This window comes from Sceloporus occidentalis, unplaced genomic scaffold, assembly GCF_023333645.1.
Source record: "Sceloporus occidentalis isolate IW3139 unplaced genomic scaffold, rSceOcc1.0.p SCAF_232, whole genome shotgun sequence".
Classification (NCBI taxonomy): domain Eukaryota; kingdom Metazoa; phylum Chordata; class Lepidosauria; order Squamata; family Phrynosomatidae; genus Sceloporus; species Sceloporus occidentalis.
In genome coordinates, this window is record NW_028317212.1 from 1,167,070 (window position 1) to 1,189,029 (window position 21,960).

At 42.1% G+C, this 21,960-nt stretch overlaps 1 protein-coding gene across 1 annotated transcript in view; it reads right to left on the reverse strand.

Annotated features, from left to right (window-relative positions):
- LOC149276682 (CUGBP Elav-like family member 4) overlaps positions 1–21,960 on the reverse strand; it is a gene marked incomplete at its 5' end in the record, with an annotated part of 59,758 nt that overhangs the window by 37,472 nt on the left and 326 nt on the right. The window contains one exon of the mRNA XM_089503433.1: positions 18,079–18,158. Within this exon, the coding sequence (XP_089359559.1) occupies positions 18,079–18,158 (80 nt within the window). The remainder of the gene's footprint in view (positions 1–18,078; positions 18,159–21,960) is intronic.

The window sequence follows — 21,960 nt, forward strand, 5'->3', positions numbered from 1 at the left end:
CAAATCAGTATAAGAATAACTCGCTCCATAAACGGTTAATTCATTGATAATTAGCGCCTACACTCATAGCTACCAACGATGCAGAATTTCCAGGACAGTCCCAAAAATCAGGCTTAGATCTCAGCTATTCTCATGCCATTAATTAAGACTGCCGTGTGCGCTGTGCTAGAATAAGGAGGTGAAGACTTGGTGTCCCAGGGGCAGGGGCGTAACTAGACGCCTCAGGGCCCGGGTGCGAGAATCTGTTAAGGGCCCCCCACCCCCTCACCCCCCCCAAAAAAACATGATTTTTACCCAAAATGTTTTTTTCAACAAATTCAATTTACAGACATTGAATCATATCTGTAAAAAATCAAAGAAAAAGGGGCGCATGTACAAAGGGCATAATCCAGGGGTGTCCAAGTTTTTTCTGCAGTGGGCCACTTCATCAGAATTGTATACGTGCGCGGGCCGCACTCATTTTTCACTGTGACAAAAAATATGGCCTTTAATAAAATATGCAGATTAAAATAAAGTAAAATGACACAAAACCTTTACTCTTCCTCTCACTGATTTCTGGGCCTGATTTCAGGATTCCCTAGATTTATTCTAGGGATGAACTAAAATGAAAATTCTGGACCAAAACATTCAGGGTTCACTTAGCCAAAACCGAAAATGACCCCCACCTTTAAAAATAATAATAAAAACTCACATGTTTAATAAAAGTAGGTAACACACAATTGGACAAAATTAGCAATATGACTTGGCATGATAGGAGTGTGATTGCTAACAGCAATCACACGCCTATCATACCCAGGCAACCAGTAAATGCTGGTACCTAGGCATGATGGGACTGTGCTCGCTGTGATTGCTGTTAGCAACCACACTCCTATCATGCCAAGTCAGCCAGTACATGCTGGTACAGGGTGGCTGTAAGTGATGTGCAGACCCCATACTGCTGGCAGCATCACTACACAAGGGGGGCAGCTAGCTAGGTTTCAGCATGTACTGGCTGACTTGGCATGATAGGAGTGTGATTGCTAACAGTAGTCACAGTCCCATCATGCCTAGGTTCCAGCACTTACACCCTCATTCAAACACCCTCCCCACCCCCTTACCTGCACTGCAGCTCCTCGATGCCGCTCACTTCAGCAGGGGGCGCGGCCTCCCTCTGCCTTCTCTGCTAAAGCACAGAGGAAGTAGGATGTCACGTGAACTCCGCTTCCTCTGTGCTGTCCAGAAGACCCTCCCACAAGTAAGTAGCAGGGCTTGAGGTGCGGCTCGCGTAAGATCGGTTGCTCTGGCTGCCGATCTTATGCGGGCCGCACCTCGAGGTCTCGCGGGCCGCATTTAGCCCGCGGGCCGCATGTTGGACGCCCCTTCCTTATTTAAAAAAAAACAAAAAAAAACCCGGAAAAAAGATTTCGGGCGGCCCCTTGGCTTGGGCCCCCCTGCCGCCGGGGCCCGGTCGCAGCCGCGACCCCGGTAGTTCCGCCACTGCCCAGGGGTGCAATTCCTTGTTACGCCATTATCACCCCCCCCCCCAGGCATATATCGCCCAACTTCTACCACCATCGCCGGGGGACGGAGCTAGGGAGGTAGTGTGTCACTCAAACTAGCAGCTCTACTGCTCTGTATGCGTTCCCCGGTGTCTCAGACATCAGAGAATGAAATCTAGACCGCGAAAAAAACGGGACCTCCAAAAAGCGGGACAGAGGCAGAGGTCGGTGGGGCCGCGGGATAGAGAGATGGCAAAATCGGCAAAGGAGGGCGGTGAAGCATTTTCCCGTGCTTAAAGGGTTAATTCACCCTCGGAAAAAGCCTTCAAGCAGCTGAAAAGCAAATTTATCGGACGCGGAGACCGAAGCCGCTTCCGCCGACCAGCATCCGCCGGTTTCCATGCTCACCTATTGATATTCAGTTAGGCGGGATGGCCTCTCCTGTTCCGATATGGATTTTATAGCGCAAATAAATCAATAAAGAAGCGAGTGTGAATGTATGCACGGAATAAATGCATATTCTATAGGAACGGCTGACCAAAACCCGCACGGATCATTAACCCCTTCAGGCAATCGCCGCCAATAGCCTCCCCTATATAACCCCACACAAGAAATACAAAAGGTCAGAATATCTTTCCCCTTCCCCTTATATCCTTTAAAAGCGGTGAATTTTAAGAAATTTTTCCGTATATTGTTGTAAAAAATGATAAAAAAAAAATTAGTCATATTAAAAACTGTATATATAATTATATAAAAAAATATAAAATGATACAATGTAAAATAGTAAAATTATATGATATTTCCTTTATTCTATGAAATATATAATTTAATAAGATAACGCCCAAAGGGCCGTGAATATTTCCTGACCCGTTCAGAGTACGGGTGAAGCGCGGCCATTAGCCGGTCGTGCGGTTGGGGGAAATCGTTGTGATTAATACGCGAGGTCGAGCCGACTTGACCCGTTGAAGCTCAATGTGTGGTTAGAAGGGACTGCACTCACCGGGGATTTCCCGATAAATGCTCGTTAATTACACGGTTTCATTTCTATAGGTGAGACCTGGAAGCGGGGAAACATTGATTATTCCATAATTATTAAGAATACTCAAATTGTAATTTAAAATGTATCGATCCACGGATTATTCTGACGGCCGGCGGAACCACGAAGGATTTCTCTTCTTCTTCTTATTGGCAAAATTGGCAATGTTCTGGAATGATTAAATTCAACAGACTTTTTTTTATTTAACTTACTGAGTTATAATAGTTATGAAGCTAGCTGGCTGAGGGTTTGGGAGTTAGCTAGTAGCTGGTTGGGTGTAGAGAGTAGGTACGGGTGAAGAGCGTTATAATTTGTTTCCTTGCCAAGGGCACTTCTGAGATAGAGAAACCCGGAAACATTCTGCTAGGAGGCTGTTTCACTTATGTAAGGATGCTTTACTTTAGTGAGAGGGTGGTAGATAAGTGGAACAGCCTCCCAGCAGAAGTGGTAGAGGGTAATACAGTGAGGGTATTAAACATGCGCGGGATAGACATACGGCTCCTGAATCTAAGACGAGACCAACGACTGATTAGAACAGCCCCGGAGGGAAAAAAAATTGGACGGAGGGGCCACATGAATTTAGTGCGGACAAGGTACCCATGGTCAGGCCTGTTGAAGGGGTTAAGGCATGACTAAGGAAAATTTTGGTACTGAAAGTGTTAAGTTAGTGGCACGTGCAGGGGCCAGAAGGGAGGGGGTAATTACCCTCCCTTAGGGGTATATAAGGAAGGGTCGTGGCCTATAGGGGCAACCATTTTAAAGAAAATTTTCCCGCCCGTCCCTCCCCTGATTTTGGCATTTTGCCGGGTACTCTGGTTTTAAGCTGGTACGGCGCAGGAGTTAACCATCTAGGTGCGGTTACTTGTGGTGCACAGAGGTGTAAGTGCAGGACACTCCAGGGGCATGCGCCTCTGTGAATCGTAAGGTCATGTGACTGCCGCGCTAGGGGACGCCGGCAGTTTCAGCAGGGATACAGGTGGACACGCCCATACCAGCAGGGATACAGGTGGACACGCCCATACCAGCAGGTTACTGATTTGGTTATTAAGTGGTTATTAAAATGTTTACAATTGGTTATGTTATTTATATATATTGTGTCAAATTGGTTGTGGTAATAATATTTGACACTTTGTAACATATTAATAAAGGTTGAGTGTCGCGGTGCTGAAGTTATTTCAAGTCCGCACCGCGGACAAATAATTCCATATCTGACATTTAATAAAGCTTGTAAAATAAAGAAGTGTCTCTTGTTTTATTTTGTAAAGAGGTACCGAAACTGGACGCTACTACATTCAAAGGTTTGAGTCTTTAAAGCAGAAGAAACGGGCAACTAGACGGGGGCCGGATGGGGCCGATGTGCCAGCGAGTTCTGAGTTCCGACCTACTCAGCGGGGCAGTAATGGAAAGAACGAGAGTGATGAACATGGAAAAGTTACTGAAGATCACAATGGCATGTAGAACAAGGAATACATCTTAAGAGCCCCCCGCGTGCCGGTCCTATCGCGGCACTTAATTTCCTGTCGAAAGTCTTCTTCTTCGCCGTTAGGACGGCTCTTTCCCTGAGCGCTGGATTAAAGTGAAGGAGTTCATTTCAGGTCATTGAAAAGTTAATCCTCATCTCGATGAGCTTCCTAAAAACATTGTGTTCTAAAGAGAATTCAGAGTGATAATAACCCGATTATAGCTCTATACGAAGGGGTCAGAAGTAGAGCTGGGGGAATTTATTTGCCCCGTGTTGTAAACATGGGGGAAAATGCAAAAGACCTTCTGGCCAGCGTTTAAATGGCCAGTTAGGTCAATGCATCAGTCTTAAAGGAGCCATGTCTGTATCTGGAATCAGGTTGTCGGCTGTGTTTGTGCCGGCGCCGTCACCTTTGCTCCAGATCTCGGTTACATTGTCCGGTTCCTGATCCTGCCGACTGCTCCCACACAGCCAACCGTTGGCTTGTTCAGACCTCTTCTGACCTGTTGCTGGGTTTGCTTGTTGGCTCTGTTCCAGTTCCCTGTCGTCGATATCCGCCTGGTCTTGGTTTGACCCATCGTCTAAACTTCACATGCATTGTGGTGTCAACGAGGATGCGTTTTGGAATATCGTCATCATTACTTCCTGCGTAAAAAGTCCGAGGTGCTTCACGGATACGTTCAATAACCCAAAACCTTCCAGGATTTCACTAAATAAGCGACGATGAATTAGCTTTTTTTTCAGATCAGCATCCATGCCCTGACTTTGGGAATAAGTCCTTCTTCAAAGAGTCCGCTTCACCAAAGGAACCTGCTTTGACTTACGGGCATCGGTTATGGGCGACCAGGTTGGGTTGATTCGCGTTGGGAGGATTGGGTTTTGAAGGGTTGACCCAGGAGGATTTAGGCCGGTGAATGGGTTTATTCTTTTCAATTGTTTCAGAATTTTCATCAAACAAGAAACCAGAAAAAATGAATTCCGTGACGCCGGAAACATATGTTCCTCATTAGATACAGACGATGGGGATGCGTTTAGTTTCATTTTACTTTGCGTGATAGCGAGAAAAGCTGGAGCCCTCCTTTCAGATGTTATTGTGTTTATTTTTTAATGAGGGCGATTAAAAAGACTGTCTCATAGAACATACATTCCATTAGCGCTCTCCTAGATTCCATAGCGCTATTACAATACGGGGGGGAGCTTTAACACTTTAATCGACGATGTTACGACATTCCGGCACAGAAGGAGAAGAGGGCCCTGATCTTATGAGCTTACAATTTATTAGGCGATCAAGGGATAATGAGACAGAAGGAGAAGGGGCTGCTTGGGTGAGGATGACTTGACTGTAGGTAGGGCGATGTAGAGAGGTCAGAGGCCTGGAGACCTCATAGGTGGAGAAGACGGAGGGTTTCTTTATTTAGTATTCTGGTCAGTATGGAGAGTAAACTTATACAGCGTGTAAACTTGAGACATGTTGGTGAATATCTAGATTGGTGGAACTATTGGGGTCTCCGCAGACACTGGAATCTTGAGGCCACCGCAGACACGGCTCTAGCATACCACCGGTACCATAACCTAGAACCCCTTCTTCTGAACGCGAAAATTCACCGTACATCCCGACGGAACCTTTTCCGAAACCGATTTTTTTATTTTTTTTTTTCATCTCCAAGCATAACCGCTCATTTGCATGATTTCCCGACGAGCTTCTCTTTTACCTGCTGAACGCGCCGGCCCGGATTTGATGCGCCAGTTGTGCTGCCCCCGAAAACAAAAGGATAAATAAATAATCACAGCTTCAGAGCTCAGTCGCTTAAAAAAACAAAACAAAAAAAAAAGAAAAGAAAGAACAAACCCTTTTTTTTTTTTTACATTTTTCCATCATTTGAATAATAAAAATGTTAAAAGCTCCTGGAGTATTTCAACTCAGAACTCGAACTGTATCCAAATGAGACGGCTGTTCAGAGCGAGCCGTCCCCGTAGGGCCTTCTGTGATGTTGCCGAGGCCTCTCCCGACTTTTCATCTTCTATTTTGTTGATTTCGCCTCTTCCCTTCAGACCCATAAAAAGACATTACCCAACCAATTAGTTGCTTTTGTATGAAGCCGGGATGCGAGGCTGGCTGTCGGTTTACCCTTCTTATCCCATTTGGAGGTAATGAATTCCGTGGCACAGAACAGTTGGAGGGGAAAGAGACGGATAGCGAGTCCCGCCGTGTCCCTCCGGGGCTCTTAGCTGTCCTACCAGCTGCCTACCCCGTTACAAAGATGTGACTGGAGAAAATAAAAAAAAAATTGCATTTCAGACAAGCACTCCATTTCCCAAAAGGCCATCTTTTGTGCCGGCGTGATTCATACCCCCTGTCAAGCCTCCGGGCTGCCTGGCACTAATATTTCCGGTGTTAGCAACAATTGATTTATTAGCTCATTTATAGAACAATGGGCACGGCGCAGACAGAAAGTTGTCCCGCGCCTTTTACAGCTGGAATTAAGGAAACGCCGATGAAATAAGATGGCAATAATGCTCCTGTCTATCCGAAAGCGAAGGCTGGCAGTGATGCAGATGAACTGTGAAGCTGCAGTCTACAAGCTGAATAATGGAGCTTGTTTGCCATTTCTCTTCTGGGAAGTCACAGGCACGGGATACGTTTTCAATAACGGCGTCGGCCACTGCTCCTTTTTTTCTTTTTTTCCCCCCCGGCCGCTCTGATGGCCGACGTCTAAGAGAGACGGGCTTTTCTTAGAAGAGGAGATGTAAGGAGAGGAAGGTTCATTACTTTGCTGAGAGGATGGTGGATAAGTGGAACAGCCTCCCAGCAGAAGTGGTAGAGGGTAATACAGTGAGGGGAGTTAAACATGCATGGGATAGGGCATACGGCTCCTGAATCTAAGACGAGACCAACGACTGATTAAGGCCTTGAGACTTTAAGGTGTTCCATGGGGTTGAGGTCGGGGCTCTGTGCGGCCGGTCAAGTTCTTCCACAACAAACTCCTCCCACTATGTCTTTATGGGCCTTTCTGGAAACCTTCCCAAAAGAATGGAGGCCGTTATAGCTGCAAAGAGGGGACCAACTTCATATTAATGTCTCTGTATTTAGAATGTGATGTCATCAAAGCCCCTGTGGGTGTCATGGTCAGGCGTCCCAATACTTTTGTCCGTATGGTGTATGTGTCTCTATGTGTGCGTATAATGACATGAGTGTCCCTTTAAAAACAATTACTCGTGTAGCATTTAGGTTTTTAGAAATAAAAGTTGGAGTCGCACAAGTTTTACGGTTATATAGTAGAATATTACAAATTCACTTAAGTGAAGCACGAAGCTAAAGCTTTTCGGGGGAAAAACATGCAATATTTACTGAAATCACTGTAGCATACAAAACAAGGGCGATATCTTCAGGGATCCCACAGCATGACGTGACCTCAGATTACTTCTCCTACTCATCTGAAATGCAGCCGCTCGTCTCTGCTTTACTGACAAATCTGTTTACTTCTTGCCATCCCTATCAGTGTAGAAAAAAAACTCCAAATGCTCTATACTGATATCAGTGATGGCGGAGGATTAGAATCACCGCTCAGAGCTTCTTTCCTTTCACTTTAAGTCCTAACATTTACTTTTATATTCATGTATCAGAAGATCTTTGTGTCAAGTTAATCTCTATCACTTCTGCTGGGAGGCTGTTCCACTTATCTACAACCTGCTTAGATTCCATCTCAGCCTCTGACCCTCTAGTTTTAGATTCTGGTCTCTTGTTGTAACGTTACTCCTCCTTTGAAATACATTTCTCTCCTGTCCTTGGTTAAATCGTTTTATCTGTTTAAATGTCTCTCTCTCATCCTTCTCTCTCTCTTCTCTCCCCCCCAAGCCGGACATATTATGATCTCTCAGCCTTTGCTGATAGTTTTTAACGGACACACCACTTACCATTCTAGTTGCCCTCCTCCTCTCTACGATATCCTTCTGAAGATGGGGGTCTCCAGAACTGTGCCCCAAACTCTAGATGGGGTCTGATCAGAGATCTGTAAAGCGGCCGAACCCCCTCCTCCTTCCTGCTACTAATACCCCTCGCTATACACCCCGCTTACTTTTTCTGATGCTTTATTGCATTGTCTGCTTACCTTTAAATCATCAGAAATAATGACTGCTATCACTGCCACTGAAAGAACAGCCCCCGATGCTATATTCTGACTCGGGATTTTTATGTCCCAAGTGCATTATTTTACATTTATCAACGTTAAACTGCAGCTGCCACAATCTCAACCATTCTTCTAATTTACTTAAATAATTTGCCAATTTCCTTGTTCCACCCGGAATGCCTTCCCTGCTGCAGAACTTTGCATCATCTGCAGAAAGACATACCTTGCCATTAAGACCTTTTGTAATATCGCAAATAAAATATGAAAAACTATAACTCTCAGTGCCGATCCCTAAGGTATGCGACTAGTAACAGGACCTTCCTCTCAATGTACACCATTAACTACAACTGCCCCTAAAAACTGACACAGGTCTGAATATATTTGTCCCACCAATGATTGGTCATATTAAAGTACTTACAAATAATGTATTTGTATGAAAAAAAGAAAGAAAGCACTAGCCTTAGGAGAAGCTGCAGCTCCAGGGCTGCTGTGCACTGCCCCCTTCTGTGGTCCTATTTTCTATAACCTCATGGTTACGGATCATAGATAAGGACACACCCATTCCAATATTAAGTGATAATTCTTCTATTTATCAATAAAAATAGTAAATAAATAAAATAAACAAAATAAAAGAAACAGTACAACTATAAAAAATATATATTTCACTAAACTTTCTGTTTCTAAAGGAAAAACATTAATACAATATGTTGAATAAAATGCATAAAAAAATATTTTATTAAAATATTTTACTCTACAGAACCTTTACACAAGCTATATTTTACCCGGAAACAAAGTATAGAATCATTTATCTTTTCTTTTAAAAAAATAATCTAATTTTTTTAATTTTATGCTAATTACTCTACTGTTTTTTTTTTAAATTTAAATCTATTAAATAATAAACACATAAAACACATAAAAAAACTGCATAATGGGTTCTTTCTGTCCATAATGAACAAATAGTATTCGCCTACGGAATTGAATTAGAGATTTTAATTGGAATAATGATCAATCAAAAACAAAATATAGGACGTCATCTCCCCGATACCCTTCAGTGCGCAAATTGTTGGATGCTCTAATGCCTTTTCACATTAAGACCGCTAACAAAAATCCACATATTTAATTAAATAATGATAGAGATTTGCAGAGAGGATTTGGATCTATTAAAATAAAAAGCCGGCAATAGGCAAAGTCATACACATCACCTTCACGATTCACACACGTGTTTCCGAGCCCTGGCAAGATAAGTGCAAACATAATTACCCATGATGCAACGCCGCTGCAAAACTTTAATCTGTATTAAAAGGATATGTCGCCATGGTACCTGTTAGCATAACTGGATTTATTTATTAAAACCACCAGTATATTGTGTATTCTTAATGCATGGTAGGAGTCAGTTTTGGAAGAGCTCCAATAAATGTTACTGCATGGAAATCGGAGCAGGCGTTCTTTAGTTATTGGAGTTAGAAAATCAGACTTCTGTGTCATATAACTCCTCCCCCCGGCTGCCTCTACTGAAAGCAGGAAGCATACGTCGGTGCACTTCCTGCACATGCTCAGTAGCACCTCCATTGAAGTTGCTGAAGCAGCAGCCAATTGCACGTATGAATGCACCTGGATGCGTACAAGAGCCCAGCGGCACCCAGTAAGTACAGGGGTAAGTACTGAAGATGTGGCTTGTTGCCAACGGGATCAGGCAGCACCACAGGACTGGTGCAGAGACTCTGGGTACTTGGGAGTTGATGTCAGGAGCAAAGGTACAATCAAATAACTTTAGGGTGAGCGGGGAATGGCACCTTACACCCCCCCCCCCGCAGATTCTCAGGAAGGGACAACAAGCCCACCCAGGGGGGGGTAAAAAGCTTCAGAAGAGGCTGGCGAGGTTGGCTTGGCCCATCTTCTGGGTGTTATAATTGGCTCTGGTCAGCATCCCAAACATTACTTATAACGGCTTAGTGAATACACCGGCACTTGTTACATTTTCATCAACAGAGCTCCAGCAGATAGCGCTATTACAATAGAGGCGAGCACAGATGAAAGAGCTGCAGAAGATAAACAGATATCTCATTGTTCCTCTCATTGCTTTATAATTCCTTTATAATGAGCCGGGTTCCGCAGGTTTATACTCCCCTGGTTTAGCGCACTCTAGAAAACGTAGTATTCATTCCTGAGGTCGGGTGCATCCGTCGCACAGTTTACATGGGGGGGGGGTGAAGTTTCATGTCAGCTTTACATTCTCGCTGACCCTCCGCTTGTTGACAACCTGGCTACACTTGGTTAGATTTAGGAGGCTTGGTGAGTTCTTTTCAATTAAGGTGCCCACTGGACAGGAAATTTAACTCGGATGGATATGGAAAGTTACAGATAGTGAGGATTTATCTCGCAAAAAAAGAGCTCAGATGAAATTAAGGGAGAATGAATTCGCACAGCAACACCTTAAGGATTCGATAAACCTTAAAAGGGACACCAGGCATCATAGGGACTTTAATGCGTATGATAGCCGATAGGTCCCTCTAAGTTTTTGTAGCGTTCCTCCCCCCCTTGCAAAAGCATTGGGGGGGATTCTGCAAAAAAATAGAGAAGATGCCAGGATTTTGGAAGGAATTCTACCTTAACGGTGGCGTCCATGAGAATCCAATGTTTCTTCTGCGTGGGGTGATCTTTAAAGGCCAAGAATATCTTGAGTGCCAGGATTACCGCTAAATCACAGAGGAAGAAAAAAAAATGATTCCGAACAACCAATTATCCGTTCTAAAATTAGACAAGTGAAACTGTAGCTGACTATATAAATCCTTTATATGAACAATCATACGTTATCCAGGGGCTACGTTCGAAGATCAGCCATGATGGATGCACTGAGGTCCTTCTGAGCGTCTTTTAATATAGTTAGGCAAGTTAATAAAAAATAGAACATTTAGAACACGGTCCGGGGGTAAGGACTGAGAAGATAAAGGATATACGGAAATGTGATGGACAAATTCCGCTTCAACCGCAATTTGACGTTTATTACAACCATTATGGCCTCCAGCAACAAAGCTCTGTCCTCGAATGGAAAGACTAGTGCGAGATTTGAAGAAGACACTTGAGTGTCTACTGAAAGCTGTTTCTGAGGATCTAATATAAGGTTATGTCTATCATATTTTAATGTCAAATGCTGGTTTTAAGAGCTTGGACTTGGACAGATACAAAAGTGAAGGTAGAAGGATCTCCAAGCTGGCCACCAAAGGAGGTGTCTGGTCTTCGTACAGTTGGGACTTTTTTTGCGTTTGCTGTCTGTTGAGAATTATTCTTTTACACAGTCCCCTCGTATAGTCTTTGGTGATTGACCATGAGGGTCTAACCTGAAGGATCTTCCCGTTAGGAAAAAAAAAAAAAGTTTGACACCCGAATATACGTTCTGGTTAATACCCGCAGTACGGCTGTCAGGAGGTCCGTAAATACCGCTTCTTCCCCTACTCGACACTTGCCTTCCGCACATCGACCGTTCAATTAACGGAGTGAAGGAAGGAGAGCTATGCGGCGTTCTACCAGGACTCTGATGCTTCCCAGCAATTTATGAAAGTGTACACAAATCTAATTACAAGCCCCGCTGCTTCCCATTTACATGAAAATACTCAAGTTCGGAGCGGTTTATATCAAAATAACTGATAAAAAAAATATCTTGGCTGATCTACAGCAGCGAAGCTTCGCTCGGGTGGCAAAAGATCCTTCCGCTCTTACAAGGAGCCCGGGAAGCTCTGAACGAACGCATTGCTTGTGTGCCTCCATGTCAAAATGATAACATAGTTTACTCCGGCACGCACTATGGCGTGTTTTCATTTAAAGAGGATGGACAAAAAAAGGTGGGGATTTTTTTTGGTATGGCCGAGGTGTCATCTAAGCACCTTTGTGACATTTTTTCCCCCCAAAGAATACCTTCCAACATTTCAGGTGTCAAAATCGAAATCCCTCCATGGGGGCAAACAGGGGGGGGGGGTGTTACAGATCTCTGGACCAATCAGGGGAGGTCAAAGGCTGCATCTTCTCAATTGGCCCATGATCTCCACCACCTCCAACATCTTCTCAATTGGCCAATGATCTCCACCACCTCCAAAAAGAGGACACTTAGGAAGTATGCTAAAGTGTTTCTTAAAACTCCATGGACATCACAGAGAAAGGAATAGAATGTTGGGTGTGAAAGCTTATGTGACTGCATCTTCCTCGTGTTCCTCTATAAGGAACCAGGAGATGACGTCATACACCAGCCCCTGCAGTCTTTGATAGGACCACCAAACTGCACAAAAACTCCTGGACGCTCCCAAAATGCGGCCCCACACCAGAGCACGCATGAAATTACACCTGGCGCTTCCCACAATACATAGACAGAGGCATGATGTCACACTGTCGTCCTTCACCCATTGTGTTGGCTGGATGATGATGTCACAGGGCTTCCTACCTGCACAGATACTCCAAAAACGCTACACTCTGGCATGTCCCTTGTTCTGGTTTTAAAAATACAATGCATGCCTAATTATTCCCAGTAAAAGGATCATGGGAGTTGTATTTTATCAACTGCTTAAATACTGCTATTATAATTTTACTGCCTATTTAAATATAATTATTTCAGCCGCTTAAATCTAAATAACTTCATATTTTTTTTATTACACTAATAAATTGCCATTATTTTACATCCATACCTACTTAACACACCGAAAAAAACCCCACATTATAATTCTCTAGTTTTGTTCGGTAAAAATGTTCTTTAAAAAATTAAAATTAAATGTAAAATATTGCATTAAATCAAATGAAAAACCTGATTTTTGGGGGGAAGAGGGCGTTTCTTTCTAGTGGTTACAATCTCAATGTAGGGGAAAGTCTAAATTATTAAAATGATAGGGTTAAGTAGTTTTTTTAATAGTATTTCTATAATTTTTAACCCATTAAAATGTGTTGAAGGTGCTGTCCGGCCTCTTCTAGCATACATTGATAAAAAGTGGTCTTTGCTTATAGTTGATGAGTCCCGAGGGATGATAAACATAAAAAATGTAGGGGAAAAGTCTAAATTATTAAAATGATAGGGATTAATTGATTTTTTTAAAGTATTTTTATTATTTTTAACCCATTAAAATGTGTTAAAGCTGCTGTCCCGCCTCTTCTGCTAATATTAACACATTTTGTACTAGATGTAGCATTAGAATCCTAATTCTTTGTTGCCAAATACCCAAACCCAGAAGTAGATTTCTGGATTTCCAAATGTTTCGGTTATTGCATACGATAAATCGCAGCACCTGTAAAGTGACAGATGAGGAATGTTCTCCCTGCGATTTCGCGCATGCATGAACAGACCCACACGCCTGTTGGTATGGCGGGCGGCACGCGGAGGAGAGGGCTGCTGCCTCTGACAATCTGTAGACAGTTTCATTTGGAGGAATCCTACAGGCACCTGTAGAAGTGACGGAATTTTCTCTTTCGTCGACGGAACCCTGGGGTTTGGCGAAGATCATTAAAATTCCGCGGTCCTCTCGCCCCCGGGCTGATCGCGCACAAGGAACGGCTGCTCATGTCTTCGGGTGCCGCGACAAGGAGGGGAGGGAGCGCGGTTACCGGCATCTGTTGAGCAGCTGGCCCAGTCATCGGCGTTGAGGAGATGATAAAGTCTTGCTTTCGCAAAATATGTTCTTCCTTCATTGTGACCAGCCATGTGTGACTCGGAGGTGCCACCATATTCAAAGACCTTATTTTCCGGCTCCCGTCTTTATTAAATGAGTTCAACTTCTCAAAGTAATAACATCTGTTATCCACACACACAAAAAAAACCCCATAGCTATAAGTCGGGGACGTGTAGGGTTCCACACAGGCCGTGTCGGACCACGTCTCCCATCATCCGCAGTCACCAAGCAGATCATTCATATTGCTTTCATAAGAACTTCTATCGACTCAATGGCGGTAAAAAAACAAATATGGATCATGTTCTGCAGACGAGGAACAAACACTCGTAATCATTTGTATGGATCAGTTCCAAGCATCCCAAGCGCCTGCCTAGGGGCCGGGGTGCATGAGGAGCCCAGCCATTCATATGTTTATATACACAGCATATCGGATGGATTCACGGGGCTCTCGGAACAGTTATTGTATATACGTGTACAGGGTTCTGGTGGATCACTCAATCTGGGTTCCCGACCTGGGTTCCTGACCTGGGAGCGGAAGCTTAATGGCTGGGGTCTTGTGCGGCAGGGACAAACTGCCCCCCCCCTGAAACGGCACCTTGGCTAGGCGCCCATGGACTGTTAATCTGGCCCTGGAGCAACCCAACTGAAGGTCAAGTTTGCGACTTAACTGCTTTGATTTTTCGCTTTGTAGAAACACGTTCTCTTTGGCTCTTCATACGGTCTTCCATACCAGATAAAATGGCAAATAAACTCATCATAGATGGAAAAGAACCTCTCCAAACGCCATGTACCAGCCTAAGGACCCTAAACTATGATATTTCATGTCATATGGAATAACTACCGTTGGAACCGACACTGGAATTTTACAAGTCAATACATGGAGACTTTGTCTACCGGTGTGGCGCCAAAGCTCAACTCATCACCGGATCATCATCTTCATCATCATCTTCATCATCAAAGTTGTAAGCTTAAAACCATTTTTCCAGTACAGGTCCATTATCCGATGATTTTTTTTCCACTTTTCTTCTTAGTTACTCAGGTTTTGCTTCACCTGGGTCCTGCATGTAACTGCGGCCACCAATGAACTTCTAATCCTTTAGTAGTAGACATTTTTCAGCCTCTGCTCGAAGGCTGCTTCTTGATCCAAGAAGAGTCATTCATGCAAATCGATAGACACAGAAGTAACAAAAAAAAAAAAGAGCTGAGCTCTCCAGCGACCCGCTCATTAACAGAAACGTCCCAAAAAAACAAGAGATCCTTTACAGTGAGGGCAGTAAAGGTACGGAATCCACTGCCGAGAGAGGGGGTTCTATCAGATACACCGGATGCCTCCAAAAGGGGTAAAAGCAGAACATACAGGGGTATAAAAGACAGAATAAACAGTAACATCTCATATTAATATTATTAATTATTAATATTTCTCCTCCATCCGAGGAGAAATCCGATCATCTTTTGGAGTCAAAAGGAATTTATTCCGAAAAAATAGCTTAAAAATTGGGGGGTTTTTTGGATCAAAAGCAGGAAGGATCAGTAGATGAGGTGGGGGGGGGCACCTGATGGACTCAGGTCTTTTTTCATCCTGAATGACTCTGTTACTCTGTTACTATTTCTATTCAATGGATGTATTTTTTCATTGACTTTGTTTTATGGCTGATAACCGCAGCCTCGCACCTCATTATACGAAGCCAAGTTGCCGGAGCTCTTTTTCCGGGCCCCAGTCATTGTGGATGCGATGCGGCTCATCCAATGAGGCGGAGGAAATAACTCTCATTAAAGAAAGTTGCCTTTTAGAAAGTACGAGCTAACATATGCCGTGTGAACGGGAAGCCGCAGAGCGGTAATAATCCTGACAGCTGCGGAGATATAGGAGTCCGCCGCAGAGAGGCACTTGACAGAATTTCACCGAAACGAGTCCGGGGGTTGGGACGTCTAAAACCACACAAGGTCTACTAGAACGACTGATAAATATGGTTATTTATTGAGTAAAGGTTATCGAATGTTCAAGGATCAGGTTAACTTTACTAGGAAAAACAAAACTGATTACTTTACTGAGAGGGTAGTAGATAAGTGGAGCAGCCTCCCAGTAGAAGTGGTAGATGCTAATACAATGAGGGAGTTTAAACATGCGCAACGCTGTAACTTTCCAAAATTCACAAGTCACCGTGAAATTTATCCTGAAAATGACCGTTAGAGCTTTATAGCCACAGTTTTAGGAAACAAGATCATTGAATTGCTATTTTTGGACATCAAAGCAGAAGGGTTGCAGAGTAACGATCTACTAGTCCGTTTCAGAGAAATCAATGATATATTTTGGTTTCATTCTCACCAGCTTTGGACTACAACTCCTATGATCCCAGAGTCAGCAATAACCCCAGGCTTGTTGCATCATAGTATAGAAATTGCACTTATTTTGTGTATCTTGTCAATGGAAATCATAACAAAATTGTGCGGCATTTCAAGTAAACTCACGCAACCAAAATAATTAATTTGCATAGGTGGCAGTGTGATGATGTCATAACACCCTTTTATAACTATTGGTTACGTTTTAGCAGCACACTGGCCCCCCCAGTACCTAACTTTACATTTCTAATGGTCCATTTTTTCTAGGCTCTTCTGGTTCTTTGCAGTGAATAATTTACATTATATTTTCGGTTCAGATGATTCTGTGCCGTGCAGAATTTATATGATTTATTGCATCACTTCCGTCAAATCATCAAAAGTAAAAATGTAATAAAATGGATATTAACTGTATGAGCCTGTATCATATATAACCTGAACCAATTGAAATATTATTATTATTATTTAATAAAATGCATATTAACTGTATGAGCCTGTATCATATATAACCTGAACCACTTGAAATATTATTATTATTATTATTATTATTTAATAAAATGCATATTAACTGTATGAGCCTGTATCATATATAACCTGAACCACTTGAAATATTACTATGATTATTATTATTATATTAGATTATTATTATTATTAATAATATTATTATAAAATATTAACCAAATATAAATTGACTTATTAAAATACATTTAGTTGCATGTATCTGTCGCATACATGCATGTGTCCAATTTTCCATATGCATAAATATATATATGTATATTTTATTTTTTATTTTCTCCTGGGAACAATTAATTGTCATGTGACATAAACTCACAGGTAGTTCACATTAAAAACTAAAACATCATGTGTTCTACACCCTTCAGAAGAAAAATAAATTAACCGGTGATTTTTTTAAGGTTTATATTGTTTAACATACTGTAGAGTGCAAATAATGTTGTGTCTACGTGGAATAATATTCAAAAATAATAGAATTAATATATACTTTAAAAAAAATGTAAATATTTTTTACTTGCTGAATCCCTTCTTTTCTCCTCTCCTAAATTGAGGAACGTTAATTAAACATCTGAATTAACAACAGAATTTTTGTCAAATCTAAAATATTAATAATAGATTTTGGCAGAAATTAAGAAACATATAGAAAATCGCATGGTATAATCTAAAAAATATGAAAATTCGATTTTCTAGAAAATAGCATTTTTAATCAAACTTTGCCCCCTCCCAACCATATCTTTAAAGCTTGCTCACATTTTGCATTCCTCGCCTTCGAATATATATATATTCTTTGCCCCAGAGAAGTTAATCTACAGAAAACCGGTAATTTATTTAAAAAAGTGCGTAATAAGTTAAAGGTGGCTAATTACGGAGCGAAGAACGTCTGAATTAAACACGCCAGGTATGGCTGGAAAATACATTTTCTTTAACGCTTAGAAATAAGCGCGGTGCCGGAAACGTTTGGGATACATCTTAAATCTGCATTTCTTTGCAAAATTAAAACCGTGAATTTGAGCAAAAAAATATATAAAAAACACACAAAAAAAACCCAAAAAGGGTTCGCCAGAATGATTCCGGATTATCCAGATCACAATTATATTCATAGTGTTTGGTAAACGAAGGGGTTAATGAACGCCCGGATTCCGAAACGTTTTATTTATGAAAATGCTTTGGTCAGAAAGCGGAGTTAAAGGGACACTACGGCCATCGTAGGCGTTTAAAATCCCCCCCCCCCCAGAACCCCCTTCCCATAAACATTTGCCCCTGCTGGCTCTGCATATGCTGCGGGCGCTTTGAGGTTTATTTTGCGGGTTGGTCGCAGTAATATGGAAATATATTTCCCCTCCTCGTCCAGACATGGCGTGGTCCAGCTGCTGGATAACTACCCAGTAGTAAAGGAGGATGCAGGTTCCTCATGCGCAACTCGTTGGAGACCCCCAATGCCCCCCCCCCATCAAAGGGATCCTTAGAACAGAGCACTCACCGGCATGGTTTGACTTCCGTGCAAGGCGTTGATGGCCGCTTGTGCTTCTGCATGCGATGAATATTTCACAAACGCGCACCCTGAAAAATTACAAAAATGCATTTTCTTAGAATTCAAATATCTTATAAAGTACAAAAAAACCATTCTTATCACTTCCTACGAGACACGTGGTGATCCCTCAACGGTGGGGCAGCTAGTCAAGTGCCGGAACATCAGGACTGTCCTGCAGAAACTGGGATACTTAGGAGGGATGCTTCCTGAGGAAGCCACAAACTGGGCCATAAGCCTGGATGTTGGGCCTGACCTGACAAATATGGGACACTCGGCAGCAATATTACTTTACTAATATAAATATTGGCCAGCTCTATGCAGTTATTGAAATCATACATGTAGATTTATAAACTCTTCCAAATATCTTTATGGAGACTTTTTTGCATCTAAGTAATTTGGAGAAAGTGAAGCGAGTAAACCATTTACAGAGTGAAGCAGGTATGACAACTAAAGAGTGAAGCGGGTAAAATTATTAAAGAGTGAAGCGAGTAAACCGATTATAGAGTGAAACGGGTATAGTGAAGCGAGTATAGTGAAGCGGTTATAACAACTAAAGAGTAAAGTGAGTAAAATGATTAAAGAGTGAAGCGAGTAAACCGATTATAGAGTGAAGCGAGTATAGTGAAGCGAGCATAGTGAAGCGGTTATAACAACTAAAGAGTAAAGTGAGTAAAATGATTAAAGAGTGAATCAAGTAAACCGATTACAGAGTGAAGCGAGTAGAGTGAAGCGGGTATAACAACTAAAGAGTGAAGCGGGTATAACAACTAAAGAGTAAAGTGAGTAAAATGATTAAAGAGTGAAGCGAGTAAAATGATTAAAGAGTGAAGCGAGTAAACCGATGAGTGAAGCGGGTATAACAATTAAGATGTATTGATCCGCAGAGACTGTGACCTTTACAGACAATCAGTAAATATCTGTTTTATAAAGCCTGGTCCCCGTAATTAACAAGATTAGAAATCCCGAGCTGTTTCTTGGACATGCCAAGAGGACGTCTCAAAGTTCACCCGGAGATCACTTAGTCCCGACTTCTGAATCTAGAACAATGTCTCTTTAAACACCATTATATCGCTCAGTTTTCTTTTTTACCCCAGTTGTAGTTTTTTGCCCCATAATATGATGTTTTCAGGCAGCTGCATATCCGCCGTTTGTATGATTCTCGCTGTTATCTGATCTCCGATCTACTAAACACCCCGACTCCTTATCATACTGCCTGTGGGGAACAATAGAATGACTCAGTCTTAATCACCCAGCCGCACTCTCTGACTAATGAAAGTCTATATGGAGGAATGGACTTCATTAGCATCGCCATAAAGCATCATCTCAGTGTGGTGTCTGACCCGGGAAAAGTTCCCAGTACCTGCGCAGAACTCCCTTTCATCCAGGAAGCAGAACACCTGAGAAATAAATTAGCCATTTTTCTCCTTTTTTTTTAAACAAAGAAACATGATCTTTGAGTCTAATCCCTGAACAATTACGACCATATCTTCTTCACTAAAGAAATTAAAATTATTTTTATATTTATATTATATTTATCCACAATTTTTGAATTTTTTGTTTGAAAAAAACCTTTAAGATATATTAACACATTTTCACATGTATTAATATTTTTTCTATAGTTAGAACTAAAATGCCGAAATGAAAAATTAGCTGATTATTTTCAGATATTGGCGCACTGTATAGGGCCTGATTGTCTAAATAGCAGGATGATGCCTTACACAACGTTAATTGGTTAATTATGTGTTAATGAAAGAAATGTGTCCTCTGGCCTTTAAACATTTAACTCTCTGATAGCCTCAGATCCGAGAGTTCTGTGAATCGGATTTGATTAGATCCTTTTCCGCCGATCACATTCCATCCTTAGAACGTTAAACAGTTTTTGGTCCTTATTGGTTAATGTTGTTAGAGTTTTGGGGTTTTTTTGCTCAAATAATACCCATTCTCACTAAATCAGGTAATAAAAGTTAAAACCGGAACAGGTTTTTCTGGCCGAGGTTTGTCGCGTATTATAAAGGACAAGACGGGGAGACGCGATTTATCTTACTAAGTACGAGTGCGATTGCTGCTTTTACATTGGAAGCAAATGACGGAGCTGCCGATGTCATAAATCTAAGCACTGACTTCAGGGTGACGGTCCCACAGAGGATAAAGGAGAATAGAGCGAGCGAGATGCCGCTCTCCTTCTCACCATATAAGACGAGGAGGAAATATTCCTTCTTAAAGGAAGACTCATCTCCCCGTTTTCTTTTCCACGTTTTTGTTCCTTTGGTTAAATTGCAATGACCCCCAGGCGCAAGGAATGCCCAATTTTCAGTATTTCTGGCAGCGCTGCAGCCATAACAGGGGACAAGAGTATTACTAAGACACCATTCAGAGGCGTAACTAGAAACTGCAGGGCCCAGGAGCAAACATTGCCCTGGGGCCCGCTAACTTCACCAAGCAACACAGTGCCAGCTTTGCCCCAAACAGCTTGTAAGTGCCACCTGCACCCCCAAGCAGCTTATCAGTGCCCTCCTAACCCCAATTCTGCCAGTGCCATCTTTGCCCCAAACAGCATATTTGTGCCATCATCGCCTACTTCTTTGCCCCTTGCAACATACACTCTGGCATACGTACTTAAACACACTTACGCAAATTTACACACATACACATTATTATACATAAACTTACTCATACTCACTAACACACACGTACACGCTCATTCACACACACTTCCTCTCACACCACTTATATATACACATTCATGCTCACACACAAATACAACACATACATATCCATGCTAATGTAAGTGTTTGTGTAGGAGCATGTGTGTGTAAAGGGTGTGAGATGGAGTGTGTGTTAGCAGGAGTGTGTAAGGGTTTTTACACATCCTGCTAACACACACTCCATCTCACACCCTTTACACACACATGCTCCTACACAAACACTTACATATACACATCTATGCTAACACACACTTACACTTACACATTTATGGTAACACACATACACTTACACATTTATGCTTGTACATACAAACGCTTTCACATACAGAGTCATGTTAACATTACATGTTAACACTTGTATATACACATTCATGCTCATATACACTAATACATACATCATTCATGTTTATATACACTTATACACAGACATTCATACTCACATACGCTAATACATAGTCATTCATGTTTATATACACTTATATATAGACTTTCACGCTCACACACACTCATATATGCACGCTCACATACAATTATACACAGACATTCATTCTCAAATACAGTTATACATAGACATTCAGTATGGTAGAGGCTAATACAGTGAGGGAATTTAAACATGCATGTAGAAGAGGAGAGTAATTTGTTTTCTTATGTATAAAGTAATATGTCTATACTTTTCCCAAAATGAATTGGGAGTAGATACAGACAATGTTTGTTGGTTACAGACTACATGTACTACAATAATTCTTCTGTTCCCTTGATGTGTTGGGAGCGTGAGCTTTGCTACATGCACATACCTGGGTTGCTCTGGATGCTTCTGGAACCCCTACTGTTCCAACTAGCTCCACCCACTTCCAGAAAACCGGTTCCACCCATTCCGACAACCATATATTGAGTATCCTCTTGTGGGGCTAGCCCGGCTTCCTTAACTCTTCCCCACTGCCTTTTCCATCTCCTATAAAGCATACCTGGGAACACTCTCGCTTTGACCTGGGGTCTCCAGGTCAGTTTCTTCTTTCTCCGGAGGGGAGAGCGATGTTTGTCCACGCCCACTCCCTGCCCACTTTCTACCCAATAAAGTCTGTTTAGGGCTAGCTCCACCCCTACATGCAGCCACACAAAGCCACTC